This window comes from Geotrypetes seraphini, chromosome 2 (assembly GCF_902459505.1).
Source record: "Geotrypetes seraphini chromosome 2, aGeoSer1.1, whole genome shotgun sequence".
NCBI lineage: Eukaryota > Metazoa > Chordata > Amphibia > Gymnophiona > Dermophiidae > Geotrypetes > Geotrypetes seraphini.
In genome coordinates, this window is record NC_047085.1 from 385,555,248 (window position 1) to 385,577,164 (window position 21,917).

General features: G+C 43.0%; 1 protein-coding gene across 4 annotated transcripts in view; it reads left to right on the plus strand.

The window, feature by feature from the left end:
* The window catches only part of ANKRD28 (ankyrin repeat domain 28), a 425,075-nt gene that overhangs the window by 163,699 nt on the left and 239,459 nt on the right, over window positions 1-21,917 (plus strand). For all 4 annotated transcript variants that reach the window (XM_033930721.1, XM_033930723.1, XM_033930720.1 and 1 more), the window contains one exon: window positions 20,532-20,674. In XM_033930721.1, coding sequence (XP_033786612.1) covers window positions 20,532-20,674 — 143 coding nt within the window. The remainder of the gene's footprint in view (window positions 1-20,531; window positions 20,675-21,917) is intronic.

Below are 21,917 nucleotides of genomic sequence, written 5' to 3' on the forward strand. Positions count from 1 at the left end.
CCACCCGCTAACGCAACTAGCCTTTTGAGTTCCATGATGGAAAAATAAAAGCAATAAATAATTATTTTGGTAAACCTTGCGTTATGCGTCATTTCCATGTTTTTGTTATTTTGCACACCTTGAGTGAAAGCTAGCAGCTTAATTGGCAATTGCAGCTTTATGAGTGCACTGGTGTCTCATTATCCATGCTCACCTCTATGCTCTGAACAAGTTTCTGGTCAGGGAACGGTTCAGAATGCTCATTCTTCCTACTTTGTACCCCCTCTTGGACGAGGGGGACTGGCTGTGCTCTCTGGACCTCAAGGAGGCGTGTACGCACATTCCGATACACCCAGCCTCTCGCTGGTATCTGAGATTCCGGGTGGGGGATCTCCATCTCCAGTATCGTGTTCTTCCCTTTGGCCTGGCAGCCTCTCTGAGGGTCTTCACGAAATGTCTAGTTGTGGTAGCTGTGGCCCTGTGTCTCTGCGGCCTGCAGGTGTTTCCCTACCTCGACGACTGGTTGATCAAAGCGTCCTCTCGCCACGAAGTTCTGCGAACCACGAATCAAACCATCTCACTCCTTCAGAGCCTTGGCTTCGAGGTGAACTTCCCCAAGTCTCAGCTCTGTCTGTCCCAGTCTCTGAAATTTATCGGAACGGTCCTGGACACGGCCATCTCCGCTCCTTTCTGCCTCGGCCTCGACGGGAGGCCCTTGTTTTATTATGGCGGAAGGTGGCCCATCTGTCCTCGGCCCCGGCTCGGCTCATGATGGTCCTCCTCGGTCACATGCCCTCCACAGTTCACGTGACTCCTTTTGCCAGACTTCACCTCCGTATTCCTCAATAGACTCTGGTATCCCAATGGAACCAGATTCGGGACCCTGTCTCTCAACTCATTGTCATGATTTCTTTGTTGAGGCAGTCTCTCCATTGGTGGATGCTCTCTTCCAATCTTTCCAGAGGTTTTCTGTTTCATGCTCCTCATCCGCAAAAGGTCCTCACGACGGACTCGTCGGCCTACTCTTGGGGGGCTCATCTGGATGGTCTTCGCACTCAGGGTCTTTGGTTCAGTGCCAACCCCCTTTGTCACATCAATCTGCTGGAGCTTCGAGCGATCTTCCGCACCCTGAAAGCCTTTTGTCACTTGCTTCGCGACCAAGTGGTGCTGGTCCGCATGGACAATCAAGTTGCCATGTATTATATCAACAAACAGGGGGGTACGGGGTTTCGATCACTGTGCCAGGAGGTGATGCGGCTCTGGGATTGGGCCATCTGCCGCAACATATTCCTTCAAGCGGTCTACATTCAGGGCCAGCACAATTGTCTGGCAGACAAGTTGAGTCGTCTTCTGCAGCCTCATGAGTGGTCCATCCATTCCTTGACTCTGCGTCAAGTATTTGCTCGCTGGGGGACTCCGGACGTCGACCTGTTCGCGTCCCCCCACAATCATAAGTTGCCCCGCTTCTGCTCCAGGGTTTACACCCCGCTCAGACTCGAGGCGGATGCTTTTTTGCTGGATTGGACGAACCTGTTTCTGTATGTGTTCCCTCCATTCCCTCTGATTCTGAAGACTCTCGTCAGGCTCAAGTCCATGATTCTTATAGCTCCTTAGTGGCCCTGACAACCGTGGTTCTCCCTCCTGTTGCAACTCAGTTCCAGGGAGCCTCTATCTTCTGCCTGTTTTTCCTTCTCTGCTTACGCAAAGTCGGGGTTCTCTTCTTCATCCCAACCTGCCGTCTCTGCACTTAACGGCTTGGTTCCTCACGGCTTGATGCCCTCGTTCCAGTTCTCCCAGCCTGTGCTGGATGTCTTGGAAGCTTCTCGGAAGGAGTCCACTTGTCAGTGTTACCATCAGCAGTAGACCCGCTTTTCTTCCTGGTGTGCTACTCGACAGCAGGAGCCGCTGACTGCCTCCTTATCTGCTGTCCTGGACTATCTGTTACATTTGTCTGGCGCTGGACTCAAGTCCTCATCCGTTCGAGTCCACCTTAGTGCCATTGCTGCTTTTCATCAGCCGATTGACCGGAAACCTATCTCTGTTCATCCTGTGGTCTCCCGCTTCATGAAAGGCCTTTTCCACGTTAATCCGCCCCTTAAACCTCCCCCTGTGGTTTGGGATCTTAACGTGGTCCTTGCTCGTTTGATGAAACCCCCGTTCGAGCCACTAACACGGGCTCACTTGAAGTATCTTACTTGTGTTTCTTATTGCTCTCACTTCTGCCCGTCGGGTCAGTGAGCTTCAAGCCTTGGTAGCAGACCCTCCTTTCACTGTCTTCCGTCATGATAAGGTGGTTCTCCGTACCCATCCTAAGTTTTTGCCTAAGATTGTTTCTGAGTTTCACATCAACCAATCCATTGTTCTTGTGTTTTTTCCAAAGCCCCATTCTCACCCTGGAGAAGTGGCTCTGTATTCTCTTGATTGTAAGCGTGTGCTGGCCTTCTACTTGAAGCGCACCGCTCCTCATCGTTCTGCTCCCCAGCTGTTTCTCTCTTTCAACCCTAATTGTTTGGGTCGCTCTGTTTCTAAGTGGACCATTTCTAACTGGTTGGACGCTTGTATCTCCTTTTGTTACGCTCAGGCTGGTCTCTTCCTGCCGAGTCGAGTCACAGGCCAGAAGGCGATGGCGGCGTCAGTTGCTTTCCTCCACTCGACTCCACTTGAGGAAATCTGTAAGGCTGCCATTTGGTCCTCGATTCATACATTTACCTCGCACTACTGTCTGGATACTTTCTCCAGGTGTGATGGCCATTTTGGCCAGTCCGTTTTGCAAAATCTATTCTCCTAAATTGCCAACTCTCCCTCCATCCCATTCTGGTTAGCTTGGAGGTCTCCCACATGTAGAGAATATGCTGCCTGCTTGTCCTGGGATAAAGCACAGTTACTTACCGTAACAGGTGTTATCCAGGGACAGCAGGCAGATATTCTCGCAACCCATCCACCTCCCCGTGGTTGGCTTCTTTGCTTGCTATCTGAACTGAGGCCACGCTGAGGAGATGCATGCCCTAGACCGGGCGGGAGGGGCACGCGCGCATGCGTGGGCCATTCGCAAGCTTGAAGGTCTTCAAGCAAGTCTGCTTGCGAAAATGTCCGCTAGGGGGCTCCGTCGATGACGTCACCCACATGTAGAGAATATCTGCCTGCTGTCCCTGGATAACATCTGGTACGGTAAGTAACTGTGCTTTATCACGGTGGATATGTTGCATGGAAGACTGGTTCGGAGGCTTAAGAAATGTTTGGTACATACAGACCATAATGTGTTCAGAGGTGGAAAGTAGGCATGGGCATGGTTAGCACAGGAGCCCCTACTGCCTACAGATTAGTTGGCAGTAAGGACTTGTATACTAATAGTCAGGTGTTAATTGGGGAGTTTAGTGCATGGCCATTAATGGAGAATGAAGAAATTGTGGCTATTTTACAGCTGCACTAGAAAATGGCATCAGCCTGCAGGAAAACCCACATGTTAAAAATAGTATAGGCCGCTTTTTAGCACAACTGTAAAATAGCCACAATTTCTTTATTCTCCATTAATGGCCATGCACTAATTTCCTCAATTAATAAAAGGGCCCCTATGTTTTGAAGAAATGCTTATTTTATTCAGTAGTAGAAAAAGTAACAATTATAGGCAGTCATGAACAGAACCCTATCTCATGGCTTCCTAAACTTGCTCGGGTGGCTCCACAGCCAGTTCAATTTTCAAGTCATCCACAACGGGTATGCATTAGAGGTCCAGTATATGCAACATTAACTCGTGGCTATGGGGCTATCAGAATGAGTTTGGAAACCTTACTAAAACTCCTTACCACGTTTTAACACTGAAGTTAATTGATTTTTATCTCATTTTAGTCTCCTTTGCCCATCTAGCTTTCATATTTTGTGTAGTACAATACTTACACTGCTAAGTTAATTAAAAATGGGTAGGTCACTTTAGCAGATTATTTGAAACAGTGTGCAACAGCATTTCTTAAGACATATTTTCAGTTCACAAAATACAAATCACAAGAAGAAGAAAAAAACATGATATTAAAGCACTTGTAAATATACACAGTTTTAAAAAAAACCTTTGAAACCCTACTACTAATCATTTTGATAGCGCTACTAGACATATGCAGTGCTGTACATCAAAAAACAGAAGACAGTCCCTGCTCAGAAGAGCTTACAATCTAGTTAAGACTGACAAACTGGACAAGAAGGTGCATCAATATACTGTGTTCATGTGGGGGAATGATAAGAAAAAATATTGGTGCTTAGAAGGTGGGTTGGAATACTGCCAAAGACGTAGCCTGACATATTGAGACAGGCAGTATGTTCCAGGCATATGATGCAGCAGGGTAGAAGGGATGGAGTCTGGAGTTGGCTGTAGAGGAGAAGGGTACAGATAAGGAGAGACTTATCCAATGAGTGGAGTGCCTGGAGGTGAGTGTGGGGAGAGATGAGAGGGGAGAAATACTGAGGAGCTGCAGAGCAAATACACTTGTAGGCCAGTAAGAGGAGTTTGAACTGTATGCAGAAATGGATAGGGAGCCAATGAAGTGACTTGAGAGGGGTAATGTGGTCATAGCGACGTTGATGGAATATGATACATGCAAAGAGTTCTGAACAGATTGAGGGGAAGAGAGATGGTATAGCGGGAGGCCAGTGAGAAGCAGGTTGCAGTAGTCTAGGTAAGAGGTGATGAGAGTATGGATGAGGATCTTGGCAGTGTGCTCAGAAAGGAAAGTTCTGATTTTTAACGATATTGTAGAGAAGGAAATTTGAGCATATGTTGAATATGTGAAGAGGAGAGAGATGAGTCAATGATTACCCCAAGGTTATGAGCCGACAAGACAAGGAGGATGAGGGTTGTGGTCCCATCCCCCACCAGCAGCAGAACCCTAATGACCCCACCAACCCATCCCCCTTCGCAGCATCTTTATATTTCCCTCCCATCCCCCTGTGCAGCAGAACCCCGCCGACCCTCCCACCCCGAGGCCGACATACCTCCATTCCGAACAGCGGCAGAGGGAAGGCCCCAGCGGAAAGGCAGCGAAGCAACCTGTTCAGGGCCGCTGCCGCCGCAGTTCAGAACAGAGGTATGTCAGCCTCGTGGTGGGAGGGTTGGTGGGGTTCTGCTGTGCGGGATGGGAAGGAGAGATGGAAAGATGTTGTGCAAGGGGATCTCTCGTGGCCCGCTAGTGGGCCGCAGACCAGGGGTTGGGGACCCCCTGCTTTAAGGGACAGATGTTTTTTTGGCAAAGGGCTAGATGACCTGAAGACCAGTGTAATGGCAGGCATCCAAGTTTTTCCCAGATAGCAAGCCACATGCACCTTGAGGATCAAGTTGTGGCTCCTTTTGAGGCTACAGGCAGTTTCAACAGTCTTCAGTGAACTTCTCTTCACGGAGCTCATTTCAAGGGACTCGACGGAGGTTTGGTGCCTCTGGACAAAACCATGTATCAGGTGTCCATAGGACATTACATTACATTAGTGATTTTTATTCTGCCATTACCTTGCGGTTCAAGGCGGATTACAGAAGAGGATTTCTGGACATGTCCAGAGGTGTTACAGTGTAGAAACATAGAAAATGACGGCAGAAAAGGGCCACGGCCCATCAAGTCTGCCCACTCTAATGACCCACCCCCCTAACTTCTTCCCCTAAGAGATCCCACATGCCTATCCCATTTTTTCTTAAAATCTGGCACGCTGCTGGCCTCAATTACCTGCAGTGGAAGATCATTCCAATGATCAACCACCTTTCAGTGAAGAAATATTTCCTGGTGTCGCCATGAAATTTCCCGCCCCTGATTTTCAGTGGATACCTTCTTGTGGCCGTGGGTCCTTTAAGAAAAAAGATATCATCTTCCACCTCGATACGGCCCGTGATATATTTGAACGTCTCAATCATGCCTCCCCTCTCTCTACGTTCCTCGAGTGAGTATAGCTGCAATTTACTCGGCCTTTCCTCATACGGGAGATCCTTGAGTCCTGAGACCATCCTGGTGGCCATTCGCTGAACCGATTCAGCTCTCAGCACATCTTTTTGGTAATGTGGCCTCCAGAATTGTACACAATATTCCAGATGAGGTCTCACTATGGATCTGTACAACGGCATTATGACTTCAGGCTTACGGCTGACGAAACTTCTACGGATACAACCCATCATTTGTCTAGCCTTGGATGAAGCTTTCTCCACTTGATTGGCAGTTTTCATGTCTTCACTAATGATCACTCCTAAGTCTCGTTCTGCTGCAGTCCTAGCTAAGGTCTCACCATTTAGGGTGTAAGTTCTGCATGCATTTCTGCTGCCAAGGTGCATGACCTTATACTTTTTGGCATTGAAGCTTAGTTGCCATGTTGAGGACCAATGTTCCAGTAAGAGTAGGTCCCACGTCATACTGTCAGACATTGTGCTTTTGCCTACTATGTTGCATAGTTTGGCGTCATCGGCGAATAATGTTATTTTACCTTGAAGCCCCTGAGCCAGGTCTTTTACGAAAATGTTATTGTTTATTGTTCAGATTTTTGATTAAACGCTTTTTCGAAACTACAAAGCGTTGAACAAGATTTAAAATTAACATTTAAACAAAATTTAACAAGTAAAACATACATTTCTATAAAAAAAACTACAAGACTGACAACAATTACATACTAGGTAAAAACGGACCGAAAGGCCCCTAAACACAAATAGGAAGAGGGGGAGAAATACAATCGATATAGAAAATATGAGAAACAAAAAGGGATTGGGAAAGTAAATGTAAAAAACAAGAATAGGTTAATTACTAAAATACAGTTGATCAATTAAAAGCATCTTTAAAAAGAAAACACTTTAAATTGCTTTTAAAATTTTTTAAGTTTTTTTCCATTTTTAAGTGTAAAGGAAGAGTATTCCAGATCATAGGGGCTGTCACAGAAAAGATTGGATCCGAAGACTGAGCCCTGCGGCACTCCATTGATCACCTCTGACGTTTCGGAGAGGGTACCGTTAACCACCACCCTCTGAAGTCTACCGCTTAGCCAGTCTTTGACCCATGCACCTAATCCCATCAAACTCATGTTGCTCAATAACCTGCGATGTGGGACGCTATCAAAAGCTTTACTGAAGTCCAAGTACACAACGTCCAGGGACTCCCCCATATCCAGCTTTCTTGTTACCCAGTCAAAGAAGCTGATTAGATTGGATTGGCAGGACCTTCCCTTTGTAAATCCATGTTGATGGGGATCACGTAGATTCTCCTCGTTCAGGATCGTATCTAATTTATGTTTAATTAGTGTTTCCATAAGTTTACTCACTATTGATGTGAGACTCACCGGTCTGTAATTTGCAGCCTCTGCCCTGCATCCCTTTTTGTGGAGTGGAATGACGTTAGCTGTTTTCCAGTCCAAAGGGGCTCTTCCTGTACTTAGGGAAAGATTGAAGATCATGGATAACGGTTCCGCCAGGACATCACTCAACTCTCTAAGCACCCTGGGGTGTAGATTGTCTGGTCCCATGGCTTTATTCACTTTGAGTTTTGATAGTTCACAATAAACGCTGCCGGGCGTAAACTCAAAATTCTGAAACGGGTCTTCCGAGCTTTCCCTTGTCTGCAACTGTGGACCGGACCCCGGCCTCGCAGGTAAAGACTGAGCAGAAGTATTCATTTAGTAGTTTGGCTTTATCAGAATCAGATTCTACATAATTCCCGTCTGGTTTCCTAAGGTGTACTATCCCATCTGTGTTTCTTTTTCTGTCACTAAAATACCTGAAGAAGGATTTATCCCCCTTCTTAATGTTCTTTGCTAGATTCTCTTCTATTCGGAGTTTGGCCTCTCTGACTGCTGTTTTGACAGCTTTAGACTTGGCCAGATAGTCTTCTTTTGTCTCCCTTTTTCCTGATTGTTTGCAGTAGATAAATGCTTTTTTCTTCTTTTTAACGAGGTCCGAGATCTCCACAGTGAACCACTGAGGTTTATTGTTTCTCCGCCGTTTGCTTACTGTTTTTATATAGCGGTTAGTTGCTTCATGTGGGGTAGATTTCAGAGTTGACCACATAGCCTCTACATTATCGATTTCAGCTTGGTTTTGCAGCGCCCGATGGAAGAAATGTCCCATGTGTTTGAAGTCAGTGCCCCGAAAGTTGAGGACCTTTATTGCTGTGTTTGATCTAGTGAAACCTTTCCTGAGGTTGAACCATACCATGTTGTGGTCACTTTAGGCCAGCGTATCGCCTACCGAAACCTCTGAGACGCTTTCTCCGTTGGTGAGTACCAGGTCCAGTATCGCCTGATCCCTAGTGGGTTCCAATACCATTTGTTTGAGTCATGCTCCCTTTATGGAGGTTAATAGCCTTCAGCTGCCACTGGTCGTAGCGGAAAGTGTGTTCCAATCTGAATCAGGCATATTGAAGTCCCCTAACAACACTGTGTCCCCACGCAAAGTGATGTTCTCTGTCTTTGATTAATTCTATATCCTTGTCTTCCTGTTGTCTTGGAGGTCTGTATATTACACCAAGATACAGGCATTTGTCATTTCCCCTGGCCAGGTTCACCCAGAGGAATTCCCCAGTGTACTTGACATCTGCGATTCTGGTAACTTTGATATCCTCTTTAGTGTATAGTGCTACCCCTCCTCCTAATTTGCCCTCTCTGTCTCGACGAAGTAATTTGTAACCCGATATAGCCATATCCCACCCATGTGAATCCGTGAACCAAGTCTCGGATATCGCCACCACGTCTAGGTCGGCATTCATTATTTCCGTCTCCAATTCCAGAATTTTATTGCCTAAACTGTGTGCATTAACGTACATAGCCCTCCATACCTTATGTTTGCTAAGTCCCTGTGGAGAATTTCCCGCCTGAGTTAGTGTGACTCCTATAGTATTGTTTTCAATGTGTGTACTTACCTCGGACTCAGAAATGGAGTTGCAAATTACCTTGCCAGGATGGTTCCTTACTGTGCCGGTAAGTGAGTGGGTACCCTCCCCCAACTTACCTAGTTTAAAGCCCTACGAAGCAGGCGGGCTAGTTGATGTCCAAAGACGTTCTTACCCCTTCTAAGGCGGGTTGCTTCAGAGGATTGAAATGTTTCATACAGTGTTAGTTAGTCTTCATGGATTTCTTGCATAGCAGGGTTTTTATTTCTTTTCTGAAAGTTTTGTAGTCTGGGGTCGCGATTAGTAGATTGGAAAGTTGGTGGTCTAGTTTTGCTGCCTGTGTGGCTAGAAGGCCAACGTACAGTTTTTTTCCATTTGATGTCTCTGATTGTGGAGGGTATGTGAATGGTATTTGGGTTCTCCTGTGTCTGGTTGTGGTAGTTTGGATTAGGCGCTTTTTCAAGTAGGCTGGGCTATAATCATTTATGGATTTAAATAATAGACAGTAGAATTTAAATAGTATTCTTGCTTGAATTGGAAGCCAGTGTGAGTCAAGGTATGCCTTGGTGATGTGGTCGTGTTTTCTTAGTGAATAGATTAGTCTCGGGGCTGTGTTTTGTACTGTTTGTAATTGTTTTATCATTGTTGCAGTGCAGGGGAGAAAGAGGATGTTGCAGTAGTCAAGGAGACCTAGGACTAGGGACTAGATCATGAGCTGGAATTGTTTTTTGTCAAAGAATTTTTGAACTCGCCTTAGGTTTCTCATGACCATGAATGATTTCTGTATTGTTTTGTTGATTTGTGGTTGCATGGTGCAGCATCTGTCTATTGTCATTCCCAGAAGTTTAGAGTGGGTTGAATGGGGTATGTGATTGAGTTTATTACTAGGTATCGGGCGATGGTGCGCCCGCATCTGGTGTACTAGATCCAATATTGGTCACTTTACCTTAAGAAAGATATGGTGATACTCGAGAGGGTTCAGAAAAGAGCGACAAGATTGATAAAGGGTATGGAAAACCTTTCATATGTTGAGAGATTAGATTAACTGGGGCTCTTTTCCCTGGAAAAGCGGAGACTTAGAGGGGACATGATAGAGACTTACAAGATCATAAAAGGCATAGAGAAAGTGGAGAGGGACAGATTCTTCAAACTTTTGAAAACTACAAGAACGAGAGGGTATTCGGAAAAATTAAGAGGGGATAGATTCAGAACCAATGCTAGGAAGTTGTTCTTCACCGAAAGGGTGGTGGACACCTGGAATGCGGAGTACGGTGTTGGGGTTCAAGAAGGGGTTAGATAATTTCCTGATGGAAAAGAGGTTAGAAGGGTATAGATAGAGGATCACTATACAGGTCATGGACCTGATGGGCCGCCATGTGAGTGGACTGCTGGGCATGATGGACCTCTGGTCTGACCCAGCAGAGACACTGCTTATGTTTGTTATGGTTGGGGTTTTATTTTTTTCAAGAAGTATGAATTTTGTTTTGTCTGGGTTCAGTTTTAGTGTGTGGTCTTTCATCCATGTTGCTACTGTTTCTAGAGTTCTGTGCAGTGTGTCTGTCATGGTGGGTGTTGGCTGATCAAAAGGAAGGAAAATGGTGATGTCGTCTGCATAGCAATAGGAGGTTAAGCCTATTTTGTCTAGGCAGGTGCTGAGAGATGCAATGTACAGATTGAAGAGTGTTGTGGATAATGGCGATCCTTGAGGTATGCCTCAGGGATTGGAACATGGTTCTGATTTTTCATTGTTTGTCTTTACTCTGTAGGTCTTGTATTGTAGGAATCCTTGAAACCATGTGTGTACTTTGCCTGTGATTCCTAATGTATCTAGTATTTGTAGCAGGATGTCGTGGTCTACCAGATCAAATGTTGCGGTGAGATCTAGTTGAATAATCAGCATTTTTTTGCATGTGCTGAGGTGTTGTCTAGCTGTGTCCAGAAGGGAGCCTAGTAGTGTCTCAGTGCTGAAGTTGGTTCTGAATCCAGACTGTGTAGGGTAGAGCAAGTTGTGGTTTTCTAGGTAGTTGGTGAGGAGTTTAGCTACGAGGCCTTCCATTAGCTTGACATATAGTGGAATTGAGGCTATGGGTCTGTAGTTGGATGGTTGATCTGTTGCTCTTTTTGGGTCTTTTAAGATCAGGGTGATGATGATTTTGGAGAGGTCTTGTGGGAAAAGGCCATCTGTGAGCATGGTTTGTATCCATTGCATGAGGAGAGTGCGGAATTTTAGGCTGGAGGTTTCTAATAGTTATGGAGGGCATTAGTTGAGGTCACAAGCTGTGTGGCTCTATATTTTTTTTTTATAGAGTTTAAGGTCAGACCATTGTATTGTGGAGAAGTGGGACCATGTTCTATCTGTAGCAGCTGATTCTTTTTCTGTGGGGAACATTGTGATCTCTTCTAGATGGGTTGGGGTTCCTGCGAAGTGTGTCCTGGCAGTTGTAATTTTGTTTTTAAAGTATTCGGCTGAAGGGGGAGAGTTGTCGTTTTTGGCTAGGTAGGGTTTGGTGTCTGTGAGTTCTTTTAGTAATTGGAATAGTTTCTTTGTATCTTGGGCTTCTATACCTATTTGGTTTGTATATTATGTCTTTCTTTTAGTTTTAATTTATATTGTTGGGTTACTTTTTCTCCATTTTCTTTCAAGTCGTCTGCATTGTCTTTTGAGTAGAAGTAGTTCGTTGTTGAACCATTTGTCTGATCGTCTGATGATTAATGGTTTTAGTTTGTATTGGGGCTAGCTCGTCTAGGGTAGTTGTTACTTATATTGCACCATTGTGAGATGAAGTCTTTGGGGTCACATTCTTGGATTGTAGTGTCTGTTTTATTCCAGAATTTGGACTGGTCAATATATGTATGCGATTTGTAGATTAAGCTTTGGGATTTTGGTTTGGTTTTGCCTTTGGCCTAGTTGATATTGAAGGTGTATGTGTAATGGTCTGAACGGATGGATCTGGACCATTTTCCATTTGAGGTTTGAATCTCTGGTAGAATGGGCTGTTGGGTCATGAAGGCTGCAGTGTCTAGTTGGTGACCTTTCTCGTGTGTGGTTTGTGGGTCTAAGATCTTGTAGGTTAAGGCTTCGAAGTAAGATAGTATGTTTTCTACTTGCTTAGAGGTATGGTCTTCAAGATGGAGGTTTAGATCTCCTAGAATTAGGATGTAAGTTGCCATTAATGAGCTTTGGTATATAAAATCTTTGAATTCTGGTCTTGCTATGTTCCAATTCCCTGGTGTTATGTAGCCATCCAATTCCATGAAGTCCCAATTATGCCAAATCCCTCTCCAATCTTTCCTGGATAGGTGAAAGACTTGCGGAGTATCAGGAAGCCTGGGAATGGATTTGGACAGACCAGTAGGTGCTGGACATTATTCAAGAGGAGTACAAGTGCAAATATTTTCAGCTGTCTCAAGATTTTATCATAGAATTCCTGGTGGGGAGGCTGGAGAAAACAGCCAGGGTAAGAACAGCTGTGGAATGGTTGCTGCAAATCTGGGTTGTGGAAGAAGTCCTGGTTGCTGAATCACTCTGTATACTTCATCACATCATGCCAAAGAAAGATTTGGATGAATGGGTTACAAGCGAGTATCTGCTGCTGAATTTGTGTCCGATGTGGCAGGAGCGATTTATAATGGGTTAACAGCCGAGTCTAGGTTGGAGCGAATTTTTCGTGGAAAAAGTTGGACAATGTTTTACTATCTAGTTTTGTTTATAGGGATTGGTTGCTACACAGTGGATGTAGCAGCACAAAAGGACTATGCTTTTGGGTCCACAGTGCTAGCAGCAGGCTCTTCTATTCCACTCTAGGTTCGAGAGACTGCTTTGATACATTGTACAGGTTCAGGAATGGAATGGAAGATTAGGTTCTTACCTCGATAATCTTCTTTCCAGTAGAAAAGCACATGAGTCCTGAAGCCTCACCCTATCAGTTTTCAGTGTAGCTTGCTTTTAGCCTTAAGCAGGTATGTTTCTGCAGAGGCTTGTTTAATGGCACTCAAGCAAGACGAAACAATATGAAGCTAGGACTTCAGAGAGACAGGGGTGCCTATACAGGTTTGCTCTTGACTAAGTCAGAGCCAAACAAGCGTTGGTGCTGGTTGCACTCAGGTAGGTGGGTGTTTTCATTCCGCCTTGTTGATGCTATGCTGCTTTTGTTAATGAGTTGTATTTTCTTGCAGAATAGATCAAAAGTATGTTATCGGGGAGTTTCCCTGTGCCCATCCTTGTTGTTTTTTTCTCTTTCAGGGGTTATCTCTGCTTTGGTACAAACTGAGAAGAGAGGACAGTGCCCAGTGATTCAGGGAGGTGGAGTTGAAAATGGAAGATGTTACCTTCTGCATCCCTCACGGGTGAAGATGCACTACCCATGGGTTCAGGGCTCATGTGTTTTTCTATTGGAAAGAAGGTTATTGAGGTAAGAGCCTATCTTCTGTTCGGTGTTACTCCTAAGTCTACCACCTTGCCAACCTCAATTTATATCCTCTAGTTCTGCAGCTTCTTCATCTCTGAAAAGATTTGTTTTATATATTAATACCTTTGAAGTATTTAAACAAGTGTATTATATCTCTCTTGTTTCTTCTTTCCTCCATATTCAGGCCTTGAAGTCATGCTCCTGTGTCTTTTGGTACAAAATCAAACCCAATACCATTTTTACTGCCTTTATCTGAACTGCTTCATCATCTTTTGTCCTTAGTGAGATAGAGTCTCTATAAGGGAACATAATACTCCAAGTAGTGCTTAACCAATGACATATACAGGGATATTAACACTTCTGCTTCTTATATATCTCTATGCAGCCTAGCAACCTTCTAGCAGTAGTCACTGCCTCATTGCATTGTTTTGCCATCTTGAAATCCTCAGACACTATCATTCCAAAGTCTCTCTCTTGGTCTTTGCATATCAGCCTCTTAACCCCTATCAAATACAGCTTCTTTGGATATCTGCACCTCAAGTTTATAACTAGACTATTCTAATTTATAACGATCAATCCTCATTTTGTCCATTCCTTGTGGGGTAGCTACTCTGTTGCAAATCTTGGTGTTCTCTGCAAAAAGGCAAACTTTCCCTCTCATAACTCTTTGGCAAATTCACTCACAAATATGTTGAATAGAATCGGTCACAGTACTATGCAGGAGACCTTCACCTATTTTCATGCTAGTGGAGAGTACTGTTTCAGTATCATATTTTTAATCACTAGAGATGGGCAGGTTTTCTGGAGTCCTGCAGAACTTGCCTGCGTTTTGTTGAAAATGTGATACTGAAACAGCAGGAATATAAGTGGAGGACTCTTGCACAACTTAGGAGGAACATTGACCACCACCCTCTGCCACTTATCAGTCAACCAATTTCTGATAATTTTGCCACCTTAAATCCTATCCCTAAGCTGCTTAGTTCATTTTTTTAGCCTCCCATGAGGAACAGTATCAAAGGCTTTGTTGAAGTCAAAGTAGAACACATCCAATGCATGCCTTTGATCCATATCTTTTGACAGTATCTGGTATGTTGAGGTCACCCAGTATCAACACCTTTCTTTTCCTTCTCACCTTTATAATATCGGTTAGGTCTCTATTAGACAGTGATGCGAGGACAGAGATTCATCCCTGTCCTCACTGTCCCTGCATTTTCATCCCTGTCCCCTCACCATCCCCATAGTCTTAAATTTCTTTCCAACTTCTCTCCGCTCAAAGCGGAAGAAAGATGATTTTATGCAATTTTATGGGCTTTAGACATTGCAAATAAACATTTTAAGTCCATACTGGGGAGTCTCTAACTTCTATTTTGATTGGAAAGAACATCAGTAAAAGTTCAACTTGTGAGGCATGCTGGTCTGGGTTCTGCAGTTTGATCTAAGTTGTGCATTTGGTAGATCACAATATATTATTGAGAAGCTTAGATGAGATGGGAATCTCTGGCAAGGTTTTTAACTGGTTTCAAGATTTTTTGACCATTTGCATTTTCCAAGTGTGTTTTGGTAACAGTCTTTCTGATGTGGATTCCCATAGGGCTCCCCTCTTTCTCCTTTACTCTTTAATGTTTATTTGAGTTCTCTGGGTTCAAGACTATCTGAACTGAATGTTAATTATTACAGTTATGCTGATGATATAACTGTGGTAATTCCTGTTCCAACCACGCTGTTACAATTATCTCCATTAATATCTGCAGTACTGTTGATTATAAAACGTTGGATGCAGGAATTTAAATTAAAACTCAATAAAGATAAGACAAAATTTTTCTATGCGACTCCTTGCAAAAAGACTACCATTGAGAATATATTAGTAGACTGAACTTCCTATCCATTAAACTCGATGATTAAGATCTTAGGAATTATATTGGACCAAGACTTATCCATAAAAGAACTCACTAACCAGTTAGTTTGGAAGTGTTTTCTACGCACTCAGGAAGTTGCATTCCATACATTCCTACTTCGACCATTCTGCTTTCAGACTATTGGTGCAATCTTTTCTCCTCATTACTCTTGATTATTGTAACATCGTTTATTATGCTGGTCTCAAGAGTAACCTGTGCAGATTGCGATTAATTCAGAACATGTCTGTCGGTTAATTTTTTAACCTGAAAAAATTGAATCACGTTACCCCTTTTTATTGGAAACTGCACTGGCTTCCGATGGAAGCCAGGGTCATTTTAAAATTCAGATCATTATGCTATAAGGTGGTATTCGGCCTCGCTGCGAATTATCTGAAGGATCACTTTGAACTGGTAACATCAATATGGCCTCAACGCCTTCTATCATATTTTGCATTTCCTTCTGCTAAGGTATGTTGATAGAAAAAAATACTTTGATAGGTTAATCTCATTTCAGCCAGCAACCAAGGACAAGGAATTTCATCGACTACAGTGTTCTCCCCAGAAATTTTTTCCAGCCAGGTGGCACGAAAAAGTAGCTGGGCGGGGAAATTTGGTAGTGGGGAAAATTAAATGTGCACTATTTTTATTAGTTGTTATTAATTACTGTATTTTCCATTGCTCAATATGACTTTCTTTTTTAAGGTTTGACACTTAGGCAATGTTCCAGTAGCATTTAAGCCACCCTTGAAAAAAAGTAATGCAGATCCTCTTATTCCGACCCGAATAACTACTGGCCAGTACCAAACCTTCCATTTCTTTCAAACTACTGTACTTGAGAGAGTGGTATTGAACCGACTTCAAATTCATGTTGAATCAGTTAATGCTTTGCATCCCCGGCAATCTGGTTTTTAAGACATAGCAATTCTGCCACAGCAAATTCACTGAAGCCCATAGGAATTGAATGGACTTTGGTGCATTTGCCATGGGAGAATTGCTATTGTGGTTTTGTAAAAGGGGCTTACTCAGATAGGCTTACTGAGTGAACTCCATAGTCACCTAGACCAGTGTTTCTCAGCTTCTTCAAGCCAAGTACCCCCTAAGTCTTACAAATACCAACTGAGTACCCCAGCCCAAGCTCTGCCCCTGACCCCCACCTCCATTATAATAGTACTAATTGTAATGCAATTTCTTCTATTCATTTTTCATGTACATACAATATAATCATATTAATTCACAATGGTAACCACAAAATTAAAAAACAAAACAAAACCACAAAACACACTGTTATGCAGAGAAAATGATAATTATCATTTATATTTGTTTTATTTTTCAGAGGTCAAGGCAGATGACTTTAAAATATGTAATGTCACCTCAGTAACAACTATGGAAAAATAGACAAATATAGTGCAAAATATAGACAGCAGATATAAATTCTCAAAAATGACACATTTTGATCCCTAAATTGAAAATAAAATCATTTTTCCTTCCTTTGTTGTCTGGTGATTTCATGAGTCTCTGGTTACACTTCAATATTTCTTTCTTTCTCCTGCATGCTTCCTCTCCTCCAAACCACATTCCATTCTCCAAACAACATCTCTCTCTGTCCCTCCATGAGCCCAACTTTTCTTCCTCTTTCCTCTGCCCCCATTGGCAACACGTCTCCCTCTCATTCCCTCCCCTGCTGCAAAGGGAGTAGAGAGAGAGAGAGAGATCCAGGGTACATCTCTCCCACTCCCTCTACTGCCACATCCAACATTTCTTTCTCCTTTCCACCTGTCCAACATCTCTTTCTCTCTGCCTCCTGCACGTTTCCTCTCCTCCAGTCCTCATTCCCTCCACCAATCAATCTCTCTCTCTCTCTCTCTCTCTCTCTCTCTCTCTCTCTCTCTCTTTCTTTCTCTCTCTCTTTCTTTTTCTCTCTTTCTCTCTCTCTTTCTCTCTCTCTTTCTCTCTCTCTCTCTCTCTTTCTCTCTCTCTTTCGCTTTCTCTTTCTCTTTCTCTCTCTCTTTCTCTCTTTCTCTCTTTCTCTTTATCTCTCTCTCTTTCTCTCTCTTTCTCTTTCTCTCTCTCTTTCGCTTTCTCTTTCTCTCTCTCTCTCTTTCTCTTTCTCTCTCTCTTTCGCTTTCTCTTTCTCTCTCTCTCTCTCTCTCTGTTCAACTTTTTACTCTCTGCCATCTCCCTCTTCCCCTGATTGTGACATTTCTCCTTCCCTCTCCATTCATCTCACTCTCTCTCCATGAGACTTAACGCTTTCTGCCTCCTGCATGCTTCCTCACCTCAGAACCTTCCCCAACCAACATCTCTCTCTGTCCCTCCATGAGTCCAGCTTTTCTTCCTCTCTCTCCTCCATCCCTATTAGTAACATGTCTCCCTTTCTCTCCCTTCTCTGTTATGATCTTGCATTTCTTTGTTCTTCCTCAGGGTCTCCCCCTTTGTCTCTTCTGTCTGCTCCTCCCATAGTCCAATAAACTGATTCAGTAGGGTCCCAAAGACAAGACAGTTGAGTGATAACTTATTATGGGATATCAGAATGACCTTTCAAGCATATAAGCTTGTCAGGTCTGTCACTCCTCATTCATCCCTCATTATCTTAATTTTCTTATTTTTTGCATATTTTTTCTTTATCATTAAATATGAATATAAATATTTTAAAATCACTTAGCTTATAATAGTGTTAATTCATGCTTCCATCGCATTTAACAAATGCTCCCCAATCGCCAACGCGTTTCGCCACTCTTTATCAAGGCTGGGGATACTATAAAATAAACATAAAGAGAATGCCATAAGTATTCTACTTTATTAGCCCTTATTTTTTATATATTATTCAAAAAATTATTACCTGAGTTTTTACCTGAATAAATTTTTGTTCGAATTTACTTGACGGTTTGAAGAGGATGCCCCCCATAGTCCAGCATCTGCCTCATGTCATAGAAACATGATGGCAGATAAAGACCAAATGTCCCATCCAGTCTGCCCCTTTGGTCCAGGCCTCTGTCTTTCTTCTGCTTACAACTCTCTCCCCCCCCATGTCTAGCATTTTTTCTCCTTTCTTCCAAGTCTTTCTCTGCCTCTCTCTCCTTCCTTGCTCCCTCCCTCCTTGGTCCAGAATCCTTCCAGCTCTCTGCAGTCTCTTTCTCTCTCTTCCCTTATATACCCTTAAGTTCAACATCTGCCCCCCTTCGTTGCAGGTTTCTCCCTTTCTCTATCTTCCTCTATCTCTCTCTCTATCTCAAATCCTCCCACCTTTGTTCCAGGTCTTTCTATCTCTCACTCTTTTTGAGAATGTAACATTATGGACTCCTTTACTAAGCTGCAATAGCGTTTTTAGCGCGCGCACTAAACCCGCACTAAGTGGCTAGAACTAACGCCAGCTCAATTCAGCGCACGCTAAAACCACTATTGCAGCTTAGTAAAAGGAGCCCTATGTCTCACTGTGTCCTTGTTACAAGCCCCAGAATTGGACTAGTAACAGATGAGATCAAGAAAAAACAAAACTATAATGCTGTGAGCCATTCAATCCCCCCCCCCAAAAAAAAGCTAAAGATAGAAATATTCAAGTAGGTATGCCACAAGCACAGAAAATCCCAAATTATAGGATAACTGAAAATCAACTGGAGCTTATGGCATGGTATCAAGTATTAAACTGAATAAATAGGTCTTCGTATTCTGTTTCAAATGAGAACATTTAGATTAACATTAACAAAACAAGATATTTTATGAAAGATACCAAATCATACTCATTCGGAGACCGGACTCCCCTCCCCAGGAACCCTGCCATCTCTTCTTCTCTCCACATCTAGCTACTCTAAACCAATCCTGCAAGGTAGCACGTCAATTGAGTGCAGGACAAAAGCGCTCCGACAAAGCCACACCGACAGTTCCTTCCTTTGGAAGGACAAAACCGCTCAGGACAACTGCGCACAGGACCAGACCTTGCAGCGGTGGATTATGTTTTTGTCCCAGACTTTGCGGCTACTGTTTTTGTCCTGGACCTTGTGGCAGCAGTGGATACTGTTTTTAGTTACGGAACCATCTCGCAACTTTCCTTCTCTGGCAGCCCTTTACCCATGCCACAATTTCTCTCCCGTCACAATTTCTGTCCTGCCGAGGTATCCCGCCTTGCTGGAAACAGGAACTAACATCAAAGGAGGGCGGGTCACCGGATAAGAAAAGCAGTGGGCCATGTCATGGGCGAGCAGCACTAAGGGTCACCTGATCGACTGGCACATGCCTGTGGCAACCTCCACTTGCAGCCAGATGCTGCTCGTAGCGGTCGCCAGCCACACCCACGTGCAAAAAAATAGCTGATGACTTTTGATGTCGTTGTATCAGTCCGGGCAGAGATACAATGCCAAGATGACAGCCGGGCGCTCACCTAAATTAGCTGGGTAGAGCGCCCGGCTAAAACACACTAGGGAGAACACTGAACTAATTCTTAAGGCTAAATTGTATAAACATTTCAAAAAGCTTTTGAAATCTATTTGAAAAATTCTTGTAATTTTAAAATCAGGACTCAATTATCTGTTATTTTGTGTAATTCCTGATATTGTCTCAGCTTCTTATACTGTGAACTGCATGGAACTGATTAGGTTATGCGGTAAACAAATGATAATGTAATGTAACACAGAAAACCAAACGCCAGGACCAAGTTGATGTAAGCAAAAAAGTTCTATTACCTTACTGTGTGAGTATTTCTTCAGATAGATCACACACATACTCACTCACACACACACACAGGGAAGTTGGAAAGAATTTCATGAGTCATACTCTGCATGCTTTCCCTACTATTTCACCTCTAGTTTATACAATAGCTACTCTGAGTAAAATTTAGATACTGGATATTTAGTGCAGCTTAAAAAAGAACACTGCTCCTCATATAAGCAGCACTTTTTTTTTTTTTTAAAGGGGGGAAATTACTTCTGTTACTGATGGTATTGTACACACCATATGCACTCCAGAGAATTATGTACCAAAACAAAAATCAAAATAATGTACAGAAAAACAACATAGAACAGAATAATTGCAGTATTCTGAAAATATATGGAGATAATACTTAGCTTGCCAGCCCAGTATCTTCCTGTTGGTCATGTCAACAGTGATGTTTAGCAGCAGTTACAAAAATCCAGAGGTTACTAGCAACCATAAACCTATCAGTGTTTTTGATAGGCTGCCAAAAGGTCACCAGGCTTCAGCTCTACTTAACTATTCCCTGCAGCTACACCATCACCCTCAAACTGTCAGCATATATCCTAAACATTTTTCATATGCTTTCCATACTTTATTTCCTTGTGCAGAACTGCTTTTGTGACTTGCATCTCATATAATTACCTCTTGATCCTGTTATTTTACATAATATAGAAAATAGGCTAAAATTATACCATTGCTTCCTCCTTTTTTCCCATTCTGAAACTACTCAGGACACATCGAAGTTGTTAAGTTACTTGTGACTCATGGAGCTGAAATCACATGTAAAGACAAGAAGTCTTACACATCACTACATGCTGCAGCCTCCAGTGGGATGATTGGTGTAGTCAAGTATCTTTTGGACCTTGGGGTAGATGTAAGTATAGAATGTGAAAGACTGTATAACCGAAGTGTGGAATCCCCTGTCCTCCTTTGGTTTATTTCATTAATATTTTTCTGTGATGAGAAACACAATGAGCCACATAGATTATACTCTTTTGAAAAGTGTTTCAGGTTGAAACATGCTCAAAGAGGTTTCTAGAGCTGCTTCTGTATTTGGATGTTTTCATGTGGTTTTGTGGTTGTTGTTTTAAATTTCATTTTCAGCCATCTCATGAGGAGGATGTTCCTCAGGCTATTGTCACCATTTCAGGTGACAATAGCCTGAGGAACATCCTCCTCCTGAGATGGCTTACCAATTTTCTGTATTTAAATATCAACTTAGTATTCCAGAAATTTTCCCATTTGGGCTTGTCTGGGGTGGATAGAAAGTTTGACATTTTTCAAGCTTTCTGTAGTTTAGATAGAAGAGAGATTGGCTCTTCTTATACATGGACTATGAAACATCTAGTCTTCTATTCAGGAGCTATCACCCCTTCCTCAAATAAGAAGGGAATGAACCATGCATGGCAGTAAAAAAAAAAAAAAAAGGGTGAATCATAAAAAGGAAAATTAAAATTTTTATGTTGGTAAGCAAGATTGAATCAGGCACACAAGAGGGTGAGCTCATCTAGCAGTCCAAGAATGAATCTATTCTCCCACAGCTCAAAACTTCAGAGTTCTGGGCATTCGCAGCTCTTCTCAGGTACAGCAGTTTCCTTAGCTCCTCGGTTTTGTTTCTTCCATCTTCCAAATGGACAGTTAAAGCTCTTCCTCTTTGTAATGCATATTTGCCATATTCTGTCATTAAAAAAAAAAAAAAAATTTCTTCTCAAGATATTTTGTTTTTGACCCAAAATTAAGTAGTTAGCATAATGTTGACAAAGTCAGGGTTTCATCCTTGCCTGAAGTGTGGCAGAAAGATCCAGAATTTTGACACTTATTCCCCAATGTCATCTTTGTCTAGTTCTAGACTACACTCAGGAAGACTCGAGCATTGTGCTCAAATACCTACTAAAGTGAAATCATCTGAGTTCACTATGTGATAATTTAGAGGCAGGGAAGTGTCTCTTAAGAACATAAGAAGTTGCCTCCACTGGGTCAGACCAGAGGTCCATCGTGCCCAGCGGTCCGCTCCCACGGCGGCCCATCAGGTCCATGACCTGTGAAGTGGTTTCTGACTAATCCTATAACCTACCTCTGCTTCTATTTGTACCCCTCAATCCCCTTTTCTTTTAGGA